Consider the following 21345-nt stretch of genomic DNA (forward strand, 5'->3'; position numbering starts at 1 on the left):
CTTCCTTCTCACCTCCTCCAGAGGCAGGCAGGCCGGGCCCCGCTTCCTCGTTGGGACTTCTCGCCAGCTGCCTCTCAGGGTCACCGCGAGGATGGAATGTGCTAGAACGCTGACAGCAGGCCCACTGCCCGCAGACAGAGTGCGCGGCTCAGCTCCGAGGGCTTTGCTGGCTGCCTGGGCTGCTGTGCTTGTCACTCTTAACTCTGGGGAGGAGGGGACGGGACGGCGTCGATCCAGATGATGGGGACGCCTGTTTGGAGGAGGGGGTTGCTGAGTTTGATCTGAGGCTTGTGAGTGTGAATTGGCAAGAGTGACCCCAGCAGAGGTCAGGAGGGGCGTTTGGGGCCGGAGCCGACCCTCAGACATTTGAAGTGTTCCCGCCCCAGCATGAGCAGTGGACGCCCTGCCCTGCCCTCCCCCCCGCCCCCCCCCCCCCCCCCCGAGAAGGGTCCCAACTTGGTTCGGCTGCAGCAGAGGCCTGACCAGCGCGAATTCTCATCTCCCGCAGCCTGGGAGGTAAGACCGTGTGCCCATTTGGTAGAGACATTAAGCGACACGTTCTTTTTCCAGCCACTGGGTCCGTCCCCGGTGTCGTCTCCTGCTCCCCAGGGGACTTCGTGAGTGACACCTGCCTCTCTGAGACGTGGGGGGGGGGGGCGGGGGGGGTGTGTGGAAGGGCCTTTGCAGTCTCTATTTTGGAGGTGGAAATCCCAGGGATCTAGACAACACTGGTAACACTTTCCCCCTGACCTCCAGGTCCTCTGGGTTCCCAGGAAAGCCAGGGAGCCCTCGGGGGGGCCTTACGGGCAGCTGTCTTGCTCCCCGCTTTCTCCTCCTCCCAGGTTGGGCCTCACTGAGCCCTTGTATACAAGGAAGGAGCAGTCTGGGATTCCCAGTGTCATTAGGGAAAGGCAAAGCTATCCACGTGGTCAAAACGACGTTCGGAGACACTTGAGTGCAAGGTGTGGGCTCGCTCTCGTCTCCCAGGCGCGCGTCTTACCTGTCTTCCGCGACACGCCGAGACAGGTGACGACAACGTGAAAGAGAAAGGGAGAGACAGTCTCAGTCCCCCGAGGGCAAAGACGCCTGCTAGAGGGTCCTGCCCGCGGCTGGAAAGCTGCAGCCGGAGGCCGTCAGCTAATCGCGTGCGTGGAAAGTTCTATCTTGAAGGGCACCCCAGGGGCACCTCCAAGGTCACTGGATTCGTGCCCCCCCCCCCAGCTGCTCGTGTCAGGAAACCCACCCCATTTTCCCCTCAGGTGGCGAGGCAGATCAGCGCTGGGATCGCAGTCCAGCTCGTACATCTGAATTCGTTAGGCACAAAGCAGCCCCCAGCGTGCGCGTACACGCGGAAGCCCGACCCGAAACCGGCTGGGCTCTCTGAGGCTGTGCGCCCCTCTGGGGCACATTCCAGTCTGACGTTCTGATTCCCAGAGGCCACTGTCCTTTGGCCGCCGTGTGTCTCCCTAACTGCACGGACAGTCGGGGCCCCGGAGGCCCGTCCAGAGGTATGGACAAGACGGAAACAAGTGCTAACGTGGGTTGGGACCAGCTTCTTTGCAGAGGCGGCTGGGGCCCTTCTCCGGGGGCATCAGCGCAGGGGGCTGGGACGCAGAACACAAAGCACTTGAGCACCAACAAATGCAGAGTCCCAAGGCCTCCCACCCCAGAACCGCCCCCAGCCCCAAGTCCCAGGGTGGGGCCTGGCACTGGCCCTTGGGGGAAGCCAGTGCACGCTGGGCACAGGGGTCTGTGCCTTCTGAGTATACCGCCCTGCTCCCCGTGAGCAGAGGAGAAGCCAAGGGGAAGCTACGGCCGGGTGGGAAAAAGGGGGCGGCCACAGAGCACGGGGGCCTGTGAAAACCTGCCCCACCCCATGGGATCCGAGGGGCTCGGGAACACAGAACAGGGAGCCTCTCCGGGTCTGCACATTTTATTAAGATAATCAATCAAGTTCTTAAGTTATTTTTGTTAATCGGACTCTGGAGAGAACATGCACCGGGTGTAGATATACAAAAATAGATCAGGCACTTGCCTCTCTTGGATGTCGGCTCCGGGTTGTTCTCTCACCCCCACCCCCACCATGTGGGAGAGCCTTTCTGCCCCCGTCGTGGGGGATGAACAAGGGAGTGGGAGGGGAGTCCCCTTACCCACTGGGTCCATTCAGGCCAGAGGGCCCCTCCGAGGCCACACTGGGGAGTTTCTGGGGCACCCGTCCAGGGCAGCACCAGACCGTGGCCCCTGGCTCCCCGCCTGCCCTGGCAGCACGTGCGACGGGAGCCCAGCAGCACTGGGGACGGCGCGTGTGGAATCACCGCGTGTGGAACCGGGCGGCCTGACCCAGGGCAGCCACCGCCACCGGCATCTCTTTAAGCAGCTGGGCCCGGAGCCCCACGCAGGTGACGGCGGAGGTTCCGAGAGCTTCGATGCCTCCCCTTGGCGCCTGGCGGGAAGGCTCTGGCGCGAGAGTCCTGATCCTGGAGAGGTTGCGCGGACAGAGGTTAGCAGGGACGCCCTGGGGGCGAGGCTCCCGACGCAGAGCGCCAAGGCCTCAATTCAGGCGGGCCGTGCCCGAAAGCCTCTGCCCCGGCACACGGCCAACAGCTCCGGCAAGGTCTCTACCAGCGCTGGCCCTGGCCTCACGGCTGGCCTTTGCCCGCCCTCCTGGCTCGGCCGCCACCAGAGGGCGCTCGGCCCGGGCCTCTAGCCCGCCCAAGGGAAGGCCCGTTCTGGAGACCCCTCTTCCCAGGAAGCCAGGGTGTCCGGACGGCACGTGGCCTGGGAGCCAGGCCACCAGCCCCGGTCAGACGGGGTGGCCGGGGTCTCGGGGGGCGGCGCCAGTCCCTCCGGCTGAGGCTGGTCTCCGCCCTAAGGGCCCGCCGCGGTCGCACGCCTTCTTCTCTCGGGGACCCCCGGGGGGGGGGGGGCACCCCACCTACCGCAAGCCCCTCCCCCCGCCCCGGCCCGGAGCGCTTCGGGGAGCCACGCCCATGCCGCGTCCCCCGCTGTCGTGCCCACGGAACAGATGTGCTCACCGAGTCCACCCCACCTCCCTCGCGCCAAGCTCCAGGCTGAGCCACGCGGTCCGTCCTTGGGGCCCCCCCAGCCCAAGGTCGCTGCGGGGTCGGGGGTGGGCGGCCCCGCCCCGTCAGAGCGCCGCGGGCCCCAGGAGGAGCTGGAGCTGCACGCTGGACGTGAACCGGCGGCTGGGCCGGCCCAGGCTGCAGTGCAGGGTGGTCCGGAAAGTGTTCCTGGCGCGCTTGGGGAAGATGATGGTGGTGCTGCGGAAGTGCAGGGCGCGGGGCCGCGGCTCCAGGGTCAGCTGGCTGCGGTAGTTGCGCCACGTGCAGTTGGGCGCCGCCACGATGGTCTCGCTGTAGGCCGTGACCGTGGGCACGGGCGCGTAGAAGACATTGTCCCGGAAGTGCCTCTCGGAGGCGTACTTGACCTCGGAGTTGCAGCTGGGGCGGGCGGGAGAGGCAGGGTGAGCCCGGGACGGGGGCGGGCCCATCACCCCGGGCCCCCCCTCCCCCGGCCCCCCCGCCCCCGCGCGGTCCAGGGCCGGGAGCTCCGTGAACCGGACCCTCCAACACCACCGGGCTCTTCCCAGATGTCGAGGCCACAGGCCAAAGAAGGGCAGAGGGGGCTTGCCCAGCTTGGAGAAAGGGCTGGAAAGAGGTGGGACCGCTCAGTGCAACAGGTGATCCCGATTGGATGCCGAGTTGGGCTAAAAGTATGCCCTAAGAGGACATTTGGGGACAATGGATGAAACGGGACTGTGCAGGGAGGAGGAGGGCGGTGGGGTTCTGCCCTCGACCGTGCTGAGCTTGAAGGCCTTCTGTCACTACGTGAGAGGATGTCCCTGTTCTTAGGAAGGGCACGGGGAGAGTTTGCAGATGTCCGGGCAAACGGGCCCAAATGCAAACCAGTGAATCCGTTTAACAGAGCACACGGGGGCTCCTTGTCCCCTCTCCGCAACTTTTCTGAAAGTTGGAAATGACATCAAAATAAGTTTCCCCCAAAGCAGCCTCAGCACCCCCTAGATGAGCGACCCCCCTCCCTACGAGTGACCAGCAGCCCCTGTCAGTGGCCCACAGCCCCTGCTTCCAGAACTCCCAGAACCAAACTGGAAGCAAAAGTCGCCCAAGGGTGGGGATTTTAAGCCTCGTTCCCCACCCCACCCCTACAGGTGATCGGCTCTCCTCGATCCTCACCGCACCCCCACAGATAAGCCCCCACCCCCACCACACCCCCACAGATGATCAGTTCCAGAAGGGAACAAGGCAGCCCTCATCCACCCTCGAGGGGGCGGCTGAAAATCTCAGTTGGCATTTAAATAACGAGGGGAGAACAAACTGTAGAGTAGAGCCATCTGTCTCCTGCGACCACATCCAGAGCTGGAGGGGCAGGAGGCAGGGTCTCCCTGGCTGGCCCAGGGTGACGTGGACAAATCCGTCTGAGAGTCCTGTGGCTATGCGGGTGAGACCCATGGTTCCGGAACGCTGAGAAGCCCTCTTAGGAGGGCAAATCCGTGGAGGAAAGCTCCCGGAGGGGTCACCTAACCCAGATGTCCTGCACGTGGGACACCCCTAAGCCACGTGCAGTGCAAGGGCTCCTGAGTAGGCAAAGGAGAGCTTGGGTCCCAGGAACACAGAGGAAGCCCGCGTTCACGTGAGCCCTGGGGCAGCCTGCGCTGAAAAAGGGGTCCCACGTTGCCTGCGTGGTTCAGTCACAGTTACCAGAAAAATCTGGCAGGACGGGAGGAGGGAGGGAGGGAGGCACGTTGGGCGTGTGAGTGTTGGCCACGGTGCAAACATTCTGGAAAGTTGGATTAAAATAAAATCAGCCAGACTTGGGGAGAAGGGTGGTGGGGATGTGGCCGGATGCAGACCTGGGGCACAGGGGACAGAGAAGGGACCCTCGGGTCACAGTCTCTTAGAATCAGTTCATCTGTGGCCACGTACACGGTCTTGCCTCCTCAGGGAGCAGCGCTCAGAGTTGGGGGGAGCCTGCTGGGCCCGCAGGCCGGTCCCCGCACCCTAGACGGCACCTGCCACGCCCCCACCCTGCCCAGCAGCCCCACTCACCGGATCTCGTGCATGGGCTCCGGGTGCACCTCAATGCTCTCCCCGAAGGACACAGGCAGCATCCGGGGCCTCATCTCGAGTGCTGGGGAACTCGGGGGCAGGGCCGGGGGCTGCGGGGAGAGCCACGGACACGGGGTTACGCAGCCCTTTGGGACTGTGGCCTCAGCCCCCCACTGGGCACAAGGGGGCCGCCCCAGCCCTGGGTCGGTCCAGAAGCCTGCCCTGTGGGGTCCCTGGCACGGCCCACGGCTCCCCACCCACCAGCCTGCCCCCCACCCTGCCCCGGTTCCCAGACACCCACACGTAGGGATGTGGGAAGGGCCTCTTTCTGCAACCCCCAGCTCACACCACACGGGAGGGGTCTGAGCTCAGGGCCCCACAGGCTGCCCTCTGGTGACGCCGTAGCTGGGAGCTGGTGAGACGCTGAAACCGGGTGGTCCTCGCTCCTGACCCTGCCTAGCGCAGCCCGAGGCTGAGGGCAGCACCCGCCCCCTGCTCCCCAGGGCTGTGATACATCTGCTGGGAGGGACACGCAGGTGGGAACATCCTCGGGAAGTGGCTGAAACCTGACTCATAAAGGACCAGGAGCCGCTCCCCCTAGGACCTTCTAAGGTAGCTCACCGGTCCCCCCGGGGCTCGGCCACAACCTCAAGCCATACTTCACCCCATTCCTTAGGTCAGAGACGTTGGGACCCCGGCTGTGGGGGGGGCCTGGAGCCGGGGTCTGCACATGTCCGCACGCCAGCACTCAGCCCTCTCTCCTCCCTCGTTTACTTCCCAGCGTGGCCAGCGAGGCTCAAACACCAGCCCGGCCGTGAGCGAGCTGCAGCCCTCAGCCGTCCCCCTGTGTGCGGGCAGCCACGCTTCCCAGCCCGCTGTGGGGGAGGGGCGCACACAGGTGCCTGTGACACGTGTCACCTCCGGGCCCGGGATGTCACGCCAGCGTGAGGGCCTCTGCGGCCAACCTTGCCTTCTGGCGGAAGGCTCGAGATGGAGGCCGTGTCGCCTGAGACCCCCCCAGTTCCTCTGAAAGGCAGACCACCGGGGTCTCGACATCACGGTCAGCCCGCGATGAACACGGAGGGACGGCCAGAAGGAAACCTCTGCCGTCTGGGTACCACTGCACATTCGGGGATGTTTGTTACACAGCATTACCCGGTGTAAGTAGCCCAGGCCGTGTAGCCGTCGTCCCCACGCCAGGCCACCCCCCGGCCCGCGTCTGCTCTAACTCCACGGGCCCACGCCGAGCACTCGGTGAGCTCGGGCGGGGGACACAGCTGTGGGTCTTTCCTTCGGCTCATGTACTGAGCGCCTATGTGCTGTCCTGGGGTCCGCGCTGTGCTGCCACGGTGAACAGAGGATTCAGTGTCCTTGCTCCTATGGGGCTCGCCGCCTGGATCCTCCTCTAGTCTGCAAACGGTCCCCCAAGCAGGCTAACATCCCAACTGTGGTGAGGGCGGCAGTCACTGGGGCTCCGAGGGCCCCGGGAAGAGGGGGCGTTGACCATCGGGAGATCGAGAAGGGCTTCCCCGCAGAAGTGACCCCCCTGACATGGGATCTCAAGGATGAAGCGGAGTTGAACCCTGGCCCTACGGGTCGCGTGTCCTGGGACCCAGCCCCGCACAGCACCTGACACCAGCACACCTCCTGCCCGGCTCCGCCTGCTGGGACCCACCGGGGAGGGGGACGGGGGGAGCCGAGTCCCCCGGGTGCCCGTCCGTCGCTGCCCAGTCCCCGGCCCCTGCCGTGTCCCCTTTCCACCTGCACTCTGAACGGCCTCAGTCTTCAGAACTGACTCGCCTTCCTCTTTGCTCCAACGCCTGCGGGAGCCCCGCCCGAGGCGGGTCTGTCCTCGAAGCCTGGGGTCACGTGTAAATTGCGTGCCTACACCTGACCCACTCGGAGGGAGCTTTTCAGTGCCCCTCCTAAAACCCCCACGCTCTGGGGTCGCTGCTCTTGGGCTGCCCTGCCCGCGGCGGTGGCCGCTTAGCTGCATGGGGTGACCGCGGTTTAACCTGATGAAAAACCGGCAAATGACAAATCCCGTTCCTCGGTCGCCCTGGCTGCACAGGCACAGGCGGTCGTGGTCCGATGCGGATCTAGAACATTCTCCCTACGGCAGGACGCTCTCTTGGACCATACCGTTCTAAAGGGAATTCGTTTACCTACTGTTTGGAGGGACCTCGTACACAGGAGTGAGGGCTCAGCCCGCAGGCCAGCCCCCGCCCCTACGGGGGACAAGACGGGACCGGCTTGAGATTTCCTGTTCCCGTTCCCCCCCCCCCCCCCAGGTCCTCCCGGCCCTTGCCTGGATGAGGATAAGTCACAGCGGCCGGCCGATGCTTTCTGAGCTCTGGGCGCTCTCCGTGCGTTCGCCCATCCACAGGAGAGCTACGTTGGACCCCCGTTTTATAGATGCTGAAACAGAGGCCCAGAGTGACGAACTTGCTCGAGGCCATACAGCCAGGAAGAGGCAGAATGAGGGTCCGAACCCTGGGGTCTGGCTCCACGGTCCACGATCTCACTCCTGCTCCCGGGCTCTCTCTCACACCCGTGGGACCGGCACCGGGGCCCCAGGACCTGCCCTGTGACGACGCTCAGAGCAGGCTTTGCCCTTCGCACACAGGATCAGGGCACTTCCTGCCCGGGCCTCCGCCCGCGTATCCCTCGGCCACGCTCCCGCTGCCTCTGTGCCTCGGTTCGTGCTGCTTCCTGCGCTGGGAATGTCTTTCTGGTTCCTTCTCGCTTAGTCCGGTGCGGCTCAACCCAGGCATCACCTCCCTGCCTCCCCACACCCTCTCCGGGGTCCCTGGGGCTCCCATCTGCTGCCTCCGTTGCCGTGACCCCTTTGCGTGTCTGTCACCCCCAGGCCGGGGGCTCTGTAAGGTTCGGGACCCGAGGGGCTGTCTAACCCAGGGCTGGGCACCCCCCAGCGCCTGTGCCGTTGAGAATTGAGAACTCACACGTGCCAAGAAGCCCCGCTGACTTGTTAGCCCCAAGGCCAGGTCCGAGCCTGTGCGGTATCCGCCTGTGGACAGGGTACTCGAAGCCCCTCCCCGGCCCGTCACAGTGTTCCAGAGTGCCCCATGCCTCGCTGGCATTTACAGAGTGAGTGGCCCACAAAGGGCCAACGTCTGCCCCTTCCTGGGCACGGCGGGTGGAGTAACGCCCCAGAGATGTGCATGCCCTAATGTACCCAAGAACTGTGATGCGCTAAGGTCAGGGGGCCTGAGATGGGGAGGGGCCCCTGGGCTACCTGGTGGCCCGGTGTGATGGCAGGGGGGGTGCCCTCACCCAAGAGAGGCAGGGGGCCAGAGTCAGGTTGCAAATGCTGCACTGTTGCCTCAGGATGGGGGGAAGGGGCCGCCAGCCAAGGGATTCAGGCAGCCTCTGGAAGGTGAAAAAGACAAGGAGCAATTCTCCCCTGGGCCCTTCCAGAAAGGAGCGGAACCAGTCCTCGATTTTAGCCCGTAAGACCCGCTGTAGACGTCTGACTTTTTGGAACCGTGAAGGAATACATTTCAGTTGCTATAAGCCACCACGCGGCCGTCTGTCACGGCAGCAATGGGAAGCCGATACCCCTTGTGACTCGGGGCAGACAGCCCCCCTCTCTGGCCAGCGGCCTCCTGGTGCTTGAAGTGGGTGACAGGTCGCAGTGAGGCCTGAGTCCAAGCACGGAGCGAGAGTAAGGGCTGTTTAAAAACTGGCTGTATCAGGAGTCCTCCCTCACACGAAGGTTCGGGCTGGGGAGTCCTCCCTGGAGACGGGCACAAGCCACACCCTTGTCAGCTCTGAGTCGATGTTGCTTCTACCTTCCAGACTGAATTTAAAGGGGGCGGGGGGGGCAGTGACAAGATTTGAGGCACTTCTGGCATCCTCCCTGGCTCATCTGGTTGAGCCAACTGACCCAGCTCTGAAACTCCGTGACTTGATGCTTTTAAAAAGAATGCTCTCTCCCCAAAGGCATTATCTACAGACTGGCGTTTTCGCAAAGGTGTACGCGTGTCTGCTGAGCACCCGCTGTTTGCTGAGCACCTACAGTGGGCCGAACGCCTACCGGGTACCAGACCCGGTGTGGGTTGGATGCGGCACAGCGCCTCTCAGGGCGCCTCTTGTTCAAGAGCGGATGACACGCGGCCACAGAAGAAAACAGAAGATGAGGCAGGCGTGTGAGGGGATGGGAACACGGGCGCTAAGGTTTCTGGAGGGGTTTCTTCTGTCCAGATCAGTGGAAGGACTGGAAACAGAGTGAGGAAGCCCGAGGCTGGTTTTAATCACCCCACGCTGCTCTCCCCACCCCTCCCCTACGAGTGGGAGTGGGAAAGACTCACTCCCAAGCTGGGGAGCAGGGAAGATAGCTCGGCGAGGCGGGGCCTTCGACGCGCTCTCGGAGCGGACCAGTTCGATCCCCCTGGGTCGACCCAGGATAAAGAAACCTGCCGGACCTTCTGGTAACCGCCCCCCCCCAGCGCCCCGCGAGAGCAGCCCCATTCCGGCCGGATCTCGCTCCCCGACTGGCTGCCAGGAGAGGAGACAAGGCTCACTTCACAGGCAGGGCGGGGAGGCTGGAGCTCTGGGCACGGTTTTCCAAAGGGCCCCCGTGGAAAAACATCTAAAACCGACCCAAACTGGACGTGCTGCACAAGAGATCGGAGAAGCCAGCGAGAACCCAGACACGGGCTGGCATCCAGCGGGCCTGGGTGGCCAGACGGCTCCAGAAGTCACCGCCGAGGCCCCAGGGCTCCAGGGACAGACACAAAGGGAAGACAGCGGCAGCCCGCAGCACTTGGCCTCCCCGGCCGCCACCGGCCTGTCCGGAAGCTCAAAGCTGAGTCCTTCTGGATGCAGGGTTATGTGAACAACAAAATGGCAATGCCAGCCAGCCCCACGGAATCCGGCCAGCCTGGAGCGGGTCTCACGGCCAAGGAAGCACGCCGCTGGCCCCAGAAGGCTCCTCAGAGACCGGGTCACATTCTGCTGAGAGTCACTGGGAGTGGGGGACGGGGAGAGGCTGGGGGAGGGGTGGGCCCGCGGCTGCTGCGCCTGCTCGACCAGCCATGGGCCTACCTGGAGCAAAGGAAGCCCCCAGGCAGCCCACCGCCCTCACCCGTCCCCCAGATCTTTCCCCCCCGGAAGCCTGGATTCTTGTTCTACCCTAAAGAGAACCCACTGGGAGCCCCTCAGCCGGCTGCTGTCTGTGCCTCGGTCTGTCCAACTATAAAATGAGGCTGTGCCATTTGTGAGGCCTACACCACAGGGCTGGCCAGGGACCTGGCGGGATTCAGGTCCCTTTGCGGCTCTGGGAGGCAGGGGAGGACCGAGTGAGTCCCATGCACGGATGAGACAGGACTAGCCCAGACCCCCTGGATGCTGCCCCCTGCACCCCGGTGGATGGATGGATGGGCACAGCTGGTCCAGCCCCCAGCTGGGAGGCCCCCGCTGTAGCCTGGGGAGCAGGCTGGCCCTCTGGTCTCCCAGGCAGGTGGCGGGTGGGGGGACCAGGGCGGGCCTCAGAGGGAGCAGGAGCCGGAGGCCCCACCTGCCTCAGCCCGTGACTCACGCGCCCTCCCCGGGAGCGGCCGGGGCGAGGGCAAACGCTCGCTGGCCCAGGTACGGACGCACCCGGGGGCTTTGGGGCACGCCCCTCCTGGCTGCCCTATAGCCACGGCCCACGGCACCGCCAAGAAAGATAACTGCTGGGTTGGGAGAGCTCGGTGCCATGCGGCGACAGCCCAGCCCGACCAGGGGTCCCGGCCCGGCTGCCAGGGACACGCAGCCGCTCAGCGGTGTTGGTGCCCGGCCCCGGGTGACGCCCGGCGGCCACGAGCTTTCGGTTCCATCAGGGAGCTACAAGCCCCACCAGTGGAGCACGTGTGACAGCAGGAGGGGTCCAGGGCGCACCCCCCCACTGCTCCTGGAGAGAGAGGGACCACCAGGGATACCCCCCTCCTCCGCCGGTGACACGGGGGAGACGTGTCCTCACCAAAGCCACATGGAACATTTGCAACAGCTAAGACGGCCCGGTCTCAGGGTCACTGACCTCAACGGCCTGTGATGGCTTTCGTTGCTATTCGAAATAAACCTGATCATCTTCGGTGTGCATTTGGGATTTGCTGCCCTTGAACCTTCACCCATGAGGACAGTGATCCAAGGAGGAGACATCCAGGGGCTCTCATGCTCCTTAGGAAAGGCCTCGGGCAACGTGGCAAACCCCAGGACAGTTGAGGAGGGGGTTCCTTGGGCTCACTGGCCTTCTGCCACATGGCACAAGAGAGGAGCTGGACGGGCCTGGCTGGGGAAGCCCAGGAGACCCCGAACGGAGCAGAGCACTCCCTGGAGAGTCAGGAAGCGTCATGGGCCCAGCGCAGACCCCCACAGGCCCGGGGTCTGATACCCAAAGCAGCAACACTAAGCAAACACAAACAGCAGGCTGGAGGCAGGGCTCAAGGCCCAGCCTGCACTGGGACAGCCGGCCAGACCCGAGCCAGCAGGAGGGTGGGTGGCAGGTTGGCTTGTGACCCCCACAAAGTATGTGACCTATTTGGAAAACAGGGTCTTTGCAAATACGATCCAGTTAAGATGAGCTCCTCCTCCTGGACAAGGCCGGGCCCCAAATCCAGTGGCGGGTGTCCTCGTACGAGGAAAACCACGGGACGCACACATAGGGCGGACAGCCACGTGGAGACGAGCCGGCCACCGCCGAAAGCTAGGACAGACGCGTGAGAGCGGCCCACCCCCGGAGCCTTTGGAGGGAGTGTGGCCCGGCTGACACCTGCCTTCGGACCTCTGGCTCCAGAACTGCGAGAGCGAATGGCTGTCGTTTTGAGCCCCGGGGTATGACTTGGCCACACGGGCCCAGGAAGCCAGCACAGGCACCCGCAGGTTCTGCCGGCCAGCGAAAGCCATTTGTCCCCAGAAGGTGCTCCCTGCTGGCCCCCTTCCCCTCCGGAGCGCCTGGGGGGGTGTGGGCTGCTTTGTCTCCTTTTCAAATGAAAGCTAGAGAGAGCCTCTCACACAGGTGGGCCTGCCGCTGAGGCTGAGGCGAGGGGACCCTGCCAGAGGCCGATTCATCCCGGGTTAAGCAGACAGGGGCTGAACAGAGGCCCCAGTGTTTCTGGCTCTTCCTCCCCTCCCTCCTCCCAACCTCCCTTTCCGCAGATGGACTCCTCCCACCTTGGCCTCACACACCTGGCCCTCTTCCACCTGGGTTTGTTCACACCGTCACTAGTCGGGGACACACCCATGAGCCCGCAAGGGGGCCGCGGGGACTGACCTCTGTCTCAGTTCACCTGTCCATCCATCCATCCATCTGTAGACTTGTTAATCCATCCATTTGTCCATCTGTCCATCCATCCATCCAACCATCCATCCACCCATTTATCCGTCCATCTGTCCATCCATCCATCCAACCATCCATCCATTTATCTGTCCATCCGTCCATACATCCATCCATCCGTCCATCCATCCAGCCATCCATCCTTTTATCCGTCCATCCGTCCATCCGTCCATCCATCCATCCAACCATCCATTTATCCATCCATCTGTCCATCCATCCATCCAACCATCCATTTATTTATCCATCCATCCATCCATCTATCCATCCATTTATCCGTCCATCTGTCCATCCATCCGTCCATCCATCCACCCAACCATCCATCCGTCCATCCATCCATCCATCCATCCATCCATCCATCCATTTATCCGTCCATCCATCCATCCATCCATCCATCCACTTATCCATCCAGCCAGCCAGCCAGCCAGCCATCCGTGCAAGCATTCATTCGTCTGTCCATCTGTCTTTCCACCCTTCCATCCTTCCCAGCCCCGGGCACAAACCCCCTAAATCCCTACCTCCCTCCGTTATCCTTGGTCTCACCATCACGGTCCAGAAACAGAAATGAGAAGAGCCAGGACTCCTGGAGGCACGGAGGGAGGGGTGCCAGCCACCATCCTGAGGCGGCTGTGACCATGGGTGTTCTCCAAGGGCTGGGCAGTCCCAGGAAGCTTCCCGGGTGGGGCACAGAACCTCGCTCCCAACCTCTGGTTCTGCCTACATCTGGCCCCCAGGGCTCCCTTCAGAGTCTGGTCCAGGGAACCAGAACCTCATCCTTAGGGAAATCCTCAGGTGTGCCACTCAGAAGTGCAATCGACGTGGAAGCAGAGTCGGCAGATGGGATGGGGCGCCAGGAGCCATGCGTGAGGGAGCCCAGGGCAGGAGAACCCTATCCGAGTAGGAAACAGCCCCGACCTGTCGCCTCCTGTCACCACTACACGGCGGGCCGGGCCCCTCATGCGCCACGGACTCGAGACCTGTCCACATCTCACTCACCCCAGTGGCGGCTGTTCTCTCAAATGTGCACCCACAGAGCAAGGCCCGAGACCCCAGATGCTGTCTGTGGCCTCCCTGAGGGCATGGGCTTTTCAGGGCTGGTTCCCTGAACCCCCCTGTGTTCACGGGATGGGGGGGAGACGGCGTCTGATGCACAGCCCCCCTCACCCCCACAGAGAGCTCGTCCCGCTCCCCAGTGCCCCTCGATCCCCACAGCTCAGCCGGGCAGGCCAGGGAGGAGGGACAGAGGACATGGGGTGTCTGCCCCACCTCGGGCTGGAGGCCCAGGCGCCGGGAGTTCGAGGGAAGCATGGACGGATGGCCTGTGTCTTGCTCACGCGGGGTCCCTCGCCTGGCCTGGCTCAATCATCTGCCGGATGAGAGCAGCTGACGGGCGAGCCCTCCGGCCCACAGGCAGCCCTGGCCGTCCCCGTGTCCTGCAGGAGAGCAGGGCACCCGCGTGGGGGCAAGCCCGGCACGGATCCTATTCCTCAGGGCATAGGATCTAGGCAGTCAAGTCTGATTTGGGTTTCTAATTTGAGGGCTTGTGGGGGCCCGGGATGCCTTTTGAAAGATACAAATAAAAAAATCACAAGCACATTTTTAAAAGACCAGACGGAAGGTTAACTTTCTGACCGCAGCTTGGCTCCCAAGTCCCTGCTCTGGCTTCCGCCAGCCTCCTCGCTGCTCCTTGAATGCGCCTATCTTGTTCTCACCTCAGGACCTTTGCACGTGCCATCCCCCCAGACTGGCACACACTTCAGCCCCGTGACCACAGAGTCCACGCCCTCATTTTTTTTTCTGGTTTCTGTTCACCATCACTTTCCTGACCACCCCGTCTATGGTACTGCACCCTTACCCAGCCTTTTGCCCGAACAACACGTATCAAGCCACATGTAAGTTGGTGACTCTGTCTCGCCCAGGAGAATGCCAGTTCCAGGAGGGCAGGGGCCTTGAACGTCCTGTTCGGTGCTATGTCGCCCAGGTCTCCAGAACGGCACACGACATACAGTAGGCGCTCAGGAAGTACCGGGGGGGGGGGGGGGAGGCGGCTGGTGAATGACCGATTCCTACACCTTTGTTTCCTTTGGCGATCACCAGAAACGTTACCATCTGCTCCAGAGAGGGAGCAGGAAAATCCCAAGGTCAAGGAGGGGTGGGGAGGTGCGTTCCTACCCAGCCTGGCCCCAGTGCCTCTGATGTCTTGGGTGAGGACAGTCTCCCAGCCAGGCGGACACCCAGCATGAATGGGCCGTTGTCCAGACGGCGAGTCCAGCCTCTTAAAACAAAGTGAAGGGTGGGGAACGGGGCCTCCCGATGACATGAAGCGTGAGTCCCGCAGAAGAAGCGGGGCCATGAGGCGCTGAGGACCTCAGGGACCGGGGGGGGGGGGGGGGGGGGGACTGGGGCCAGCACGCACCTCCCGCCCCTCCCCCACCCCCCGCTGGGACACGGGCCACCAGCGTTGGGGAAGCAGCCCCGGGCACTGGGGGTCAGAATCACCCTGTGCAGAAGAGGCCGAAACCCAGACCCACGTGGCCTGGCACATGACACTGAGGGGCCACCAGAGGAAACCGGGCCCTGCTGGCCGCCTGCCCCCGCTTGCGCATTTGAAACCGTCAGCTCCGAGAGGCAGGGCGGGCTTCTGTCCCCCTCCCCAGAGATCGGCGGCCGAGATCCTGCCTACGTCCGCTCCTGGAAAGCGTCCTCGGTGCCTCATCAGCGTGCAGGGTGCTGTTAAACACCAGATTAGCAACGCTCGCGGGAGCTGACCCTGACCGGGAGCTGGGGTGCCCTGTGGGTGAGGTGGGCGGGGCCCCGGCTGCAGGCCCCGGGGCTGACAAGAGGCTGCCCGGGGCTCTCGTTTTATTAAAAGCAGCACCTCCAAACCCCATCGGTCCTCAAGCATTACGTTTTTTAGTGAAAATAATACAGGTAACACACCCACACAGGGAGTTAATTAGCTACCTAGTGAAGAGCAGCATAATGTAGGGTTTGAGTGTAGAGCCTCCGCATCCAAACTCCCTGGGGCTCCATCCCAGCAAGGCCACTTACCCACTGGGTGGCCTTGGGGAAGTGGCTTCAGCTTGTCCCTCTGGAAAATGGGGCTAACCATGGCGCACAGTTCACTGGAGTATCGTGGAAAGCAAGTGAGCCACAGGAAGTCGAGGGGTTAGGAGAGTTTCTGGCCTGTGGCAAGAGCTACCTAAACGTCAGATAATCATTACCTGTCTGGACATGGCCCCAGGTTTGCCTTCGAGCCAAATTAAAAGATCAGGGACAGCACGGTTCCATACCTGGTGTCTGGTTAGCAAGGAAGCGGGGGGAGAAAACACATAAAATGAACCAGAAGAGCCAAGACAAGTAAACCAGGCATGCTGGCCGGCCTGGCTGGCAGAGAAGGCTTCCAGAAAGCCCTCTTTAAGGAGGATTCCAGGTCGTCCAAAGAAGAAAGGGGAAGACTGGTTCCCTGTCCCCTTCCGAGCCCCGTCATGTAAGACACCGCAGGGATTTTACTCCCCAGGGTGCAACGCCTCCAACCAGCTGTCCCAAGTCGGAGACCCTCTTGCAGGAAAGCTTCCCCTTCAGACAGCGGGATGGATACATTCTACGGCAAACAGCCCGGGTCGGTCACCTCTGTCAACCCCCAGAAGTCCTCCATGGCCCTCCCGCGCCTCCCGCCCCAGCCCAAAGTTCAAATTCACCGTGTGATTTTGGTCTCGGGCGGCGGATCCCAAACTCCGCAGCACATCAGAATCATCCGGGGAAGTTTTCAAAGTCCTGACGCTCAGGTCAGAGCCTACCCCAGTCACACGAGAACGCCTGGAGGTGGGAGGCGGGAGGTGGGCGCGGGTATTGTTTAAAGATCTCCGAGGGAGGCCCACGCCCCGCCAAGTTTGGGACCCACGGGACTAAGGAGCCAGGGAGGCACCAGCGAAATTCGTGTCATGAGGCTGGAGGCAAGGAGCACATTCCTTTCTGCTGCTGGGAGTATTTTCAGCTGGGGGCTGGGGGGGGGGGGGGGGAGGCGATCCGTGCCCTGCACCAGGCAAGCATCGCGGGGGCCCCAGAAAAGTGGAGTGGGGCTGGAGCCACGCCAGCACGCACACTTGGCAGAAAAGACCTTAAGACGCGCGGCGAGCGGGCGGGAACGGGGAAGGGCCACCGACATTGTTAGCGACCTCCCAATTTCATCTTGTCCCTCCTCCGGGCCCGGAAGGTGCCGGATCCCACCCCCTTTACTCCGGGCCGCCCGGGCCACCCCGTCTCAGTCCGGCCGCCAGGATCCACTAAGACTCTTGGGTCTCCTGACCTGGGGTTCCGGCCTCTCCCCCCCGGGGCACGCCTCAGCTCCACGTCAACATCCCTCAACATCCAGAGAAGGAAGGGTTACCGTCTGGGGTGGGTTTAAAAAAAAGAAAAAAGAAAAAGAAAAAAGCTCTCGGGCCCGCAGCGCTGGAACAGTCGGCAGGGGACGGGGTCAGGAGCAGAAGGGACCCGGGGAACGGAGGTCTCCAACAGGCTTCAGCCTAGGGCTCCAGCCCGCCCCGCCCGGAGCCAGCTTCTTTGGGGACTCCGGGCTCGTCCCTCCCCTGCCCTTCCTCCGCCGGCGGCAAGGCCAACCACTCCGGAGGGGGGGCCCAGCGCCCGGGAGAGAATTCCAGGCCCCGGGGTCGGGCTGCACCACCTCCGCCTCGCGCCCCGGTCCCGCCGGGGTTGGGGTTGGGGTGGGGGTGGGGGGGCGGGGGCGCGGCACCGGCCGACCCCGGGCCCCCTTCTGGGCCCGGGGCCGGGGGTGCGGCGGGGGCCCCTGCGCGGGTTCCGGGTTCGGCGCCAAGGCGCGTGCTTACCGCTCCGGCCTCGCCGGGTCCCGGGGGCTCCGAGGGCGCGCCGGCGCCCCCCGCGCGGGCGTCCGGGACGCCGGGCGCCAGGGAGTAGAAGGGCGGGCTGGGGCTGGGGCTGGGGGGCAGCCCGGAGTCGGGGCTGTCCAGCAAGCCCTCCCGGCTCTTCTCCTTGAGGCTCTCCTCCATGCCCTGCAGATGCAGGTGGCCGACCATGTCTGGGGGGCGCGGGGCGCGGGCCCCCGGCTCCTCGGGGCGCCGCTCCACCGCGCTCCGGGGCCCGGGCCGGGCGGCGGGCCGAGGGCCGCGCGCCCGGGAACCTACGGGCAGAGCCGCGCGGGCGGCGCGTCAGGCCCGGCTCCCCGCGCCCCGGCCGCTCGGTGCGCGCCGCCTCCTGCGCCCCCGCCGCCCGGCCTCGCCTCCGCGCTCCGCCGCCGGCCCGCTCCGCACCTTCCCGGCCCGCGCCTCCTTTTCTAGGCGCCTCCTCCTCCCCTCCCCTCCCCTCCCCTCCCCTCCCCTCCCCTCCCCTCCCCTCCCTTCCCCCGGCCCACCCCGCTCGCCACCACCGCCGCCGCCGGGCCGGGACCTGCACGGTTTCCGTGTGCCCCCCTCCCTGCACACCCCAGCGGCTGGGGGGGGGGGGGCGGGGCGCGGCCCCCGAGTCATCCCAAGGGCTGGCGGTAGTCACGTTTGATGTGGCCCCTGGGGGCCTTCTCCCGGTCGCCGAGGTCAGAGTACAAAACCTTTAGATTTGAGAAAGTCTGTAAGGTACAACCGAGGCGGACGAGCCTTCCAGCCAGACCCACTCTTCAGCGCCTCCCTTTCCAAAGGGAGTGCCCACCCTTCGTTTGTGGTCTACCCCTGGGGACCCGTGTGGTGGTTTTCGGGTTACCCGGTTGCCCGAGGCCACCTGGGGTTGAGGCCACTTGGTGGTGGAAGCCTTGGGTGGACACGGGGCGGGGGCCGTCGGGGGGAGACTAGAAACCCTTCCTGGAACCCCGTCTGCATCTGTCCCTTTCCACAGTGGGCCCAAGCACATTCTGGCGCCCTGACAGGGGTCTCCCATCCCCCCCTTCCTCCCCAGGGAAAAGGGCCTGGTTCCCTTGTCTTCAGGGGACCCTCAACAGCTCCTCCCAGCTCCCAGACACTCACACTCACACAGACACCCCCACACCGCTTCCAGGGACCCGGCCTTCTGTGCTGAGAGCAGAGAGCCCAGGGGCCCACACGTGGCTTTGCAAAGGGCAGGCCTGTGGGGAAGGGGGGAAGGCGGAGGGGAGCAGAGGCGAGAGGGAAGGTGTGAACGTGTGGACCCATGTTCCGGCTCCGGGTGCCAGGGTCTGCTCGTCACCACCCTTAAAGCACGTTCCTCGGGTCAAGACTGATCAAGGCCCCCGCCGTGCCCTCAGCCTTGGGTAAGACAGCCTGGCCGTGGGGCACCCTGTTTGGGGAGGGGTTGGTGAGCACACTGGGAGGCGAAAGGGCGAGTTTAATGGGGGAGACCGACGAGACCCTGCAGACAAGGCGAATCAGAGGGACCGTTTATGGCTCTGGTGTTAGGGAAGGTGGCTCTGGGGTGCCTTTTTTTTCTTAAGTTTATTTATTTATTCATCTTTGAGAGAAAGAGAGAGAGCATGAGAGAGGGGCAGAGAGAGGGAAGGACAGAGGATCTTGAAGCAGGCTCCACACTGACATCAGAGAGGCCGATGCGGGGCTCGAACCCACAAAACAGTGAGGTCACGACCTGAGCCGGAGTCAGAGGCTTAACCGACGGAGCCACCCAGGCGCCCCTCTGAGGTGACATTTTAAGATGAGATCTCAACCACCAAGCAGTGAGCTGGAGGCAGAATTTACCTACAGGTGCAGGAGACAGCAAGGGCCTTGGTGCCGCCGTTGGGGTAAGGTGCATTCCAGAAGGGCTGGGTAGCTTCCTGAGAGTGCTGGGGACACAGAGGGCCCTGTGTTCAGGTGAATTTACGATGCATTTTCACATCATCCAGGAAGCACATGGGAATGTCTGCTGCTCAAACAGAATCAACCAGAGGTTTGGACATCTGGAACATTCTGGAGAAAAAAAACACAACTGACTCCACCTGCTTCAGATCTTTCTTCCCTGGGCCACTTGACCAGGTGTGGGGATGTCATCTCACAGGGGGCAAAAGAGGGGCGGCGGGGGGGGCCGGGCTCTCCAGAACATGCACAGGTGAAGATTCACCTTGTCCCCAAATGCCCACCCACTCAAGCCCACAGGAGAGGGCTTGCTTCACCCGCGGCCATGGCCTGGCTGCCCCAGAGAAAAGTCTTTGACGAACAACTGATGACTTCTGACTACGGAGAAGTGAATAGTGACACTCAGGCAGCCTGGTGGGGAATCAGGGTGAGGCGTGACACAGAATTTTTTTGTGTCAGTTTTGACCTTCAAACGTAAAATCGTATTTGCCCTGATTTCCACATTTGGGACATTTCCTTAAATGTTGTGGCCTTAGCGAGGGCCTCGCTCACCTCACCCCGATCCTGGCCCCCTTTGCGCCATTCACACTTATCAGGAGTACCTTTACGACTACGCCCACCCAGGTTCCGGAAGTTTCCCTGCACCCACACACAACTTCCCCTGGAAGGGACTCCCCTGTGTGGAATCATGTTGGAGAAGCGTATACATCCAGGGGCGGGAAAAACTTGCCCACACTGCAAATGTGAAAGGCCCAGTTAGTGGCCCAAACAAATGACCCCAGTGACCTTGACCTCTGACCTAATCGGATCCCCTGCTGCAGGCTGGGGCTGCCCATGGGCTGAAAGCCTGTACTGTAAGAGCTGCTGTTTCTCACGGTGCCAGATGGTCTGCAAATGTCAAAGAGGAGAGGAAAGGCCAAAATTTCCATAAGTTAGCTTGAGCCAAGGGCTCAAGGGCTCAAGGGCTCAAGGGCTCAAGGGTGGGTGGCTCTCTTGGCCGGTCTCGAGAGGAGAGGGGGCTTGTGAAGTCAGAAGAACAAGAAGGGGAGGTCTTTCGAGATCTAAGTGCTTGCTCTGGGCCAGGTGCTGCGGGCAGAGGCGCGGGCGGGAGGCGAGGTTTGCAGAGCCCCGGATGTGGTGCTAAGGGATTGGGACTTCATCTGCCAGAAGATGGGGGATCCGAGGAGGTCCTGAAGCAGGTTTTAGGAATGATCTGATTCAAATTGCTTTCAAAGTTAGATCAAAGACAGGAGAGGAGAGAGCCATGGGATGTTTAATAGAAAAACGTACCTAGTTCATAGAAAAGACGTATTGGGGTACCTTACAAGGGGTCCTGAAGTGTTTGTCCCAGGCTACAGAAAAGGCAGACCCCAATACTGCACGCCTCTGGAAAGGGACACATTCATCCAGGGACTCGCGAAGTCACCTGCTGGGAACAGCGCATGGTAGGGTGACCCCAAGCTCCGGGGGCTCGCCCGGCACCCCAGCATCAGGGGGACTTTCCCAGGCCGCTTTGTGAGAGGCAAGCTCAATGCTCCGAGAAATGCCAGAGGAGGAAGGGGAGGGCACGAGAAATAAAGGCTTTTTCACTGAGCGCCGCTAGTCAGTTGTTCAAGCGGCATTGGAGAACACTCGAAAAAGCGGGGCCGTGCGGTCACGGACAGCTTACAAAGGCCTCCACGCACGTACTGTCTTGCCCTCACACCCCGCAAACTACCCTGCCCCCCAAGAGGGATGTGGATTCCTTCTATTTTGAAATAAAGCAGATCAAGCCATAGAGGCTCAGAGAGGTTAAGTGACCTGTCAGACGTCACACAGCTACTAAATAGAAAGCCAGACCGGAGGCTGCTAGGATGGGCGGCGGGGGTGGGGTGGGGGGTGGGGGGGCAGGGAAGGCTGTCAGCGGGTCTGGACGCATCGTGAAATAGGTGAGGCAGGAGGACAGAGGTCCTAATGATGATGAGGCGTGCCTGTCACCCGCAGAGACAGTTCCAAAGCAAACAAGCCCATCTCGGGGATCGTGCCAAAGACCCCCAAAGGCCCAGGTTGGGTTGGAAACAGAGATCTGACTCGTGGGACACAGCGATTGTTCAGAGAGCTCTTCCCGCTCACACCCAGGAGGGTCCTCACCCCCCCG

At 62.9% G+C, this 21345-nt stretch overlaps 1 protein-coding gene across 1 annotated transcript; it reads right to left on the reverse strand.

The window, feature by feature from the left end:
• Positions 1 to 1920: 1920 nt before the first annotated feature.
• LOC122470137 (refilin-A-like) lies at positions 1921 to 17557 on the reverse strand. Its single transcript, XM_043557368.1, has 3 exons — positions 17268 to 17557; positions 5088 to 5197; positions 1921 to 3461 (listed from the first exon to the last, which is right to left on the reverse strand). Exons 1-3 carry the CDS (start codon positions 17472 to 17474, stop codon positions 3149 to 3151), a joined length of 630 nt encoding a protein of 209 aa, XP_043413303.1. The 5' UTR covers positions 17475 to 17557; the 3' UTR covers positions 1921 to 3148.
• Between the last annotated feature and the right edge of the window lie 3788 nt (positions 17558 to 21345).

The sequence above is a fragment of the Prionailurus bengalensis genome, chromosome D3 (assembly GCF_016509475.1).
Source record: "Prionailurus bengalensis isolate Pbe53 chromosome D3, Fcat_Pben_1.1_paternal_pri, whole genome shotgun sequence".
Lineage (NCBI taxonomy): Eukaryota > Metazoa > Chordata > Mammalia > Carnivora > Felidae > Prionailurus > Prionailurus bengalensis.

Coding starts and splice junctions, on each gene's coding strand:
- LOC122470137 (XM_043557368.1), bottom strand. CDS start 17,474: ATGGTCGGCCACCTGCATCTGCAGGGCATGGAGGAGAGCCTCAAGGAG. Junction 5,198..17,267: donor GACCCGGCGAGGCCGGAGCG/GTAAGCACGCGC, acceptor CTCTCCCCGCAG/CCCCCGGCCCTGCCCCCGAG. Junction 3,462..5,087: donor GAGCCCATGCACGAGATCCG/GTGAGTGGGGCT, acceptor CGCCCGCCCCAG/CTGCAACTCCGAGGTCAAGT.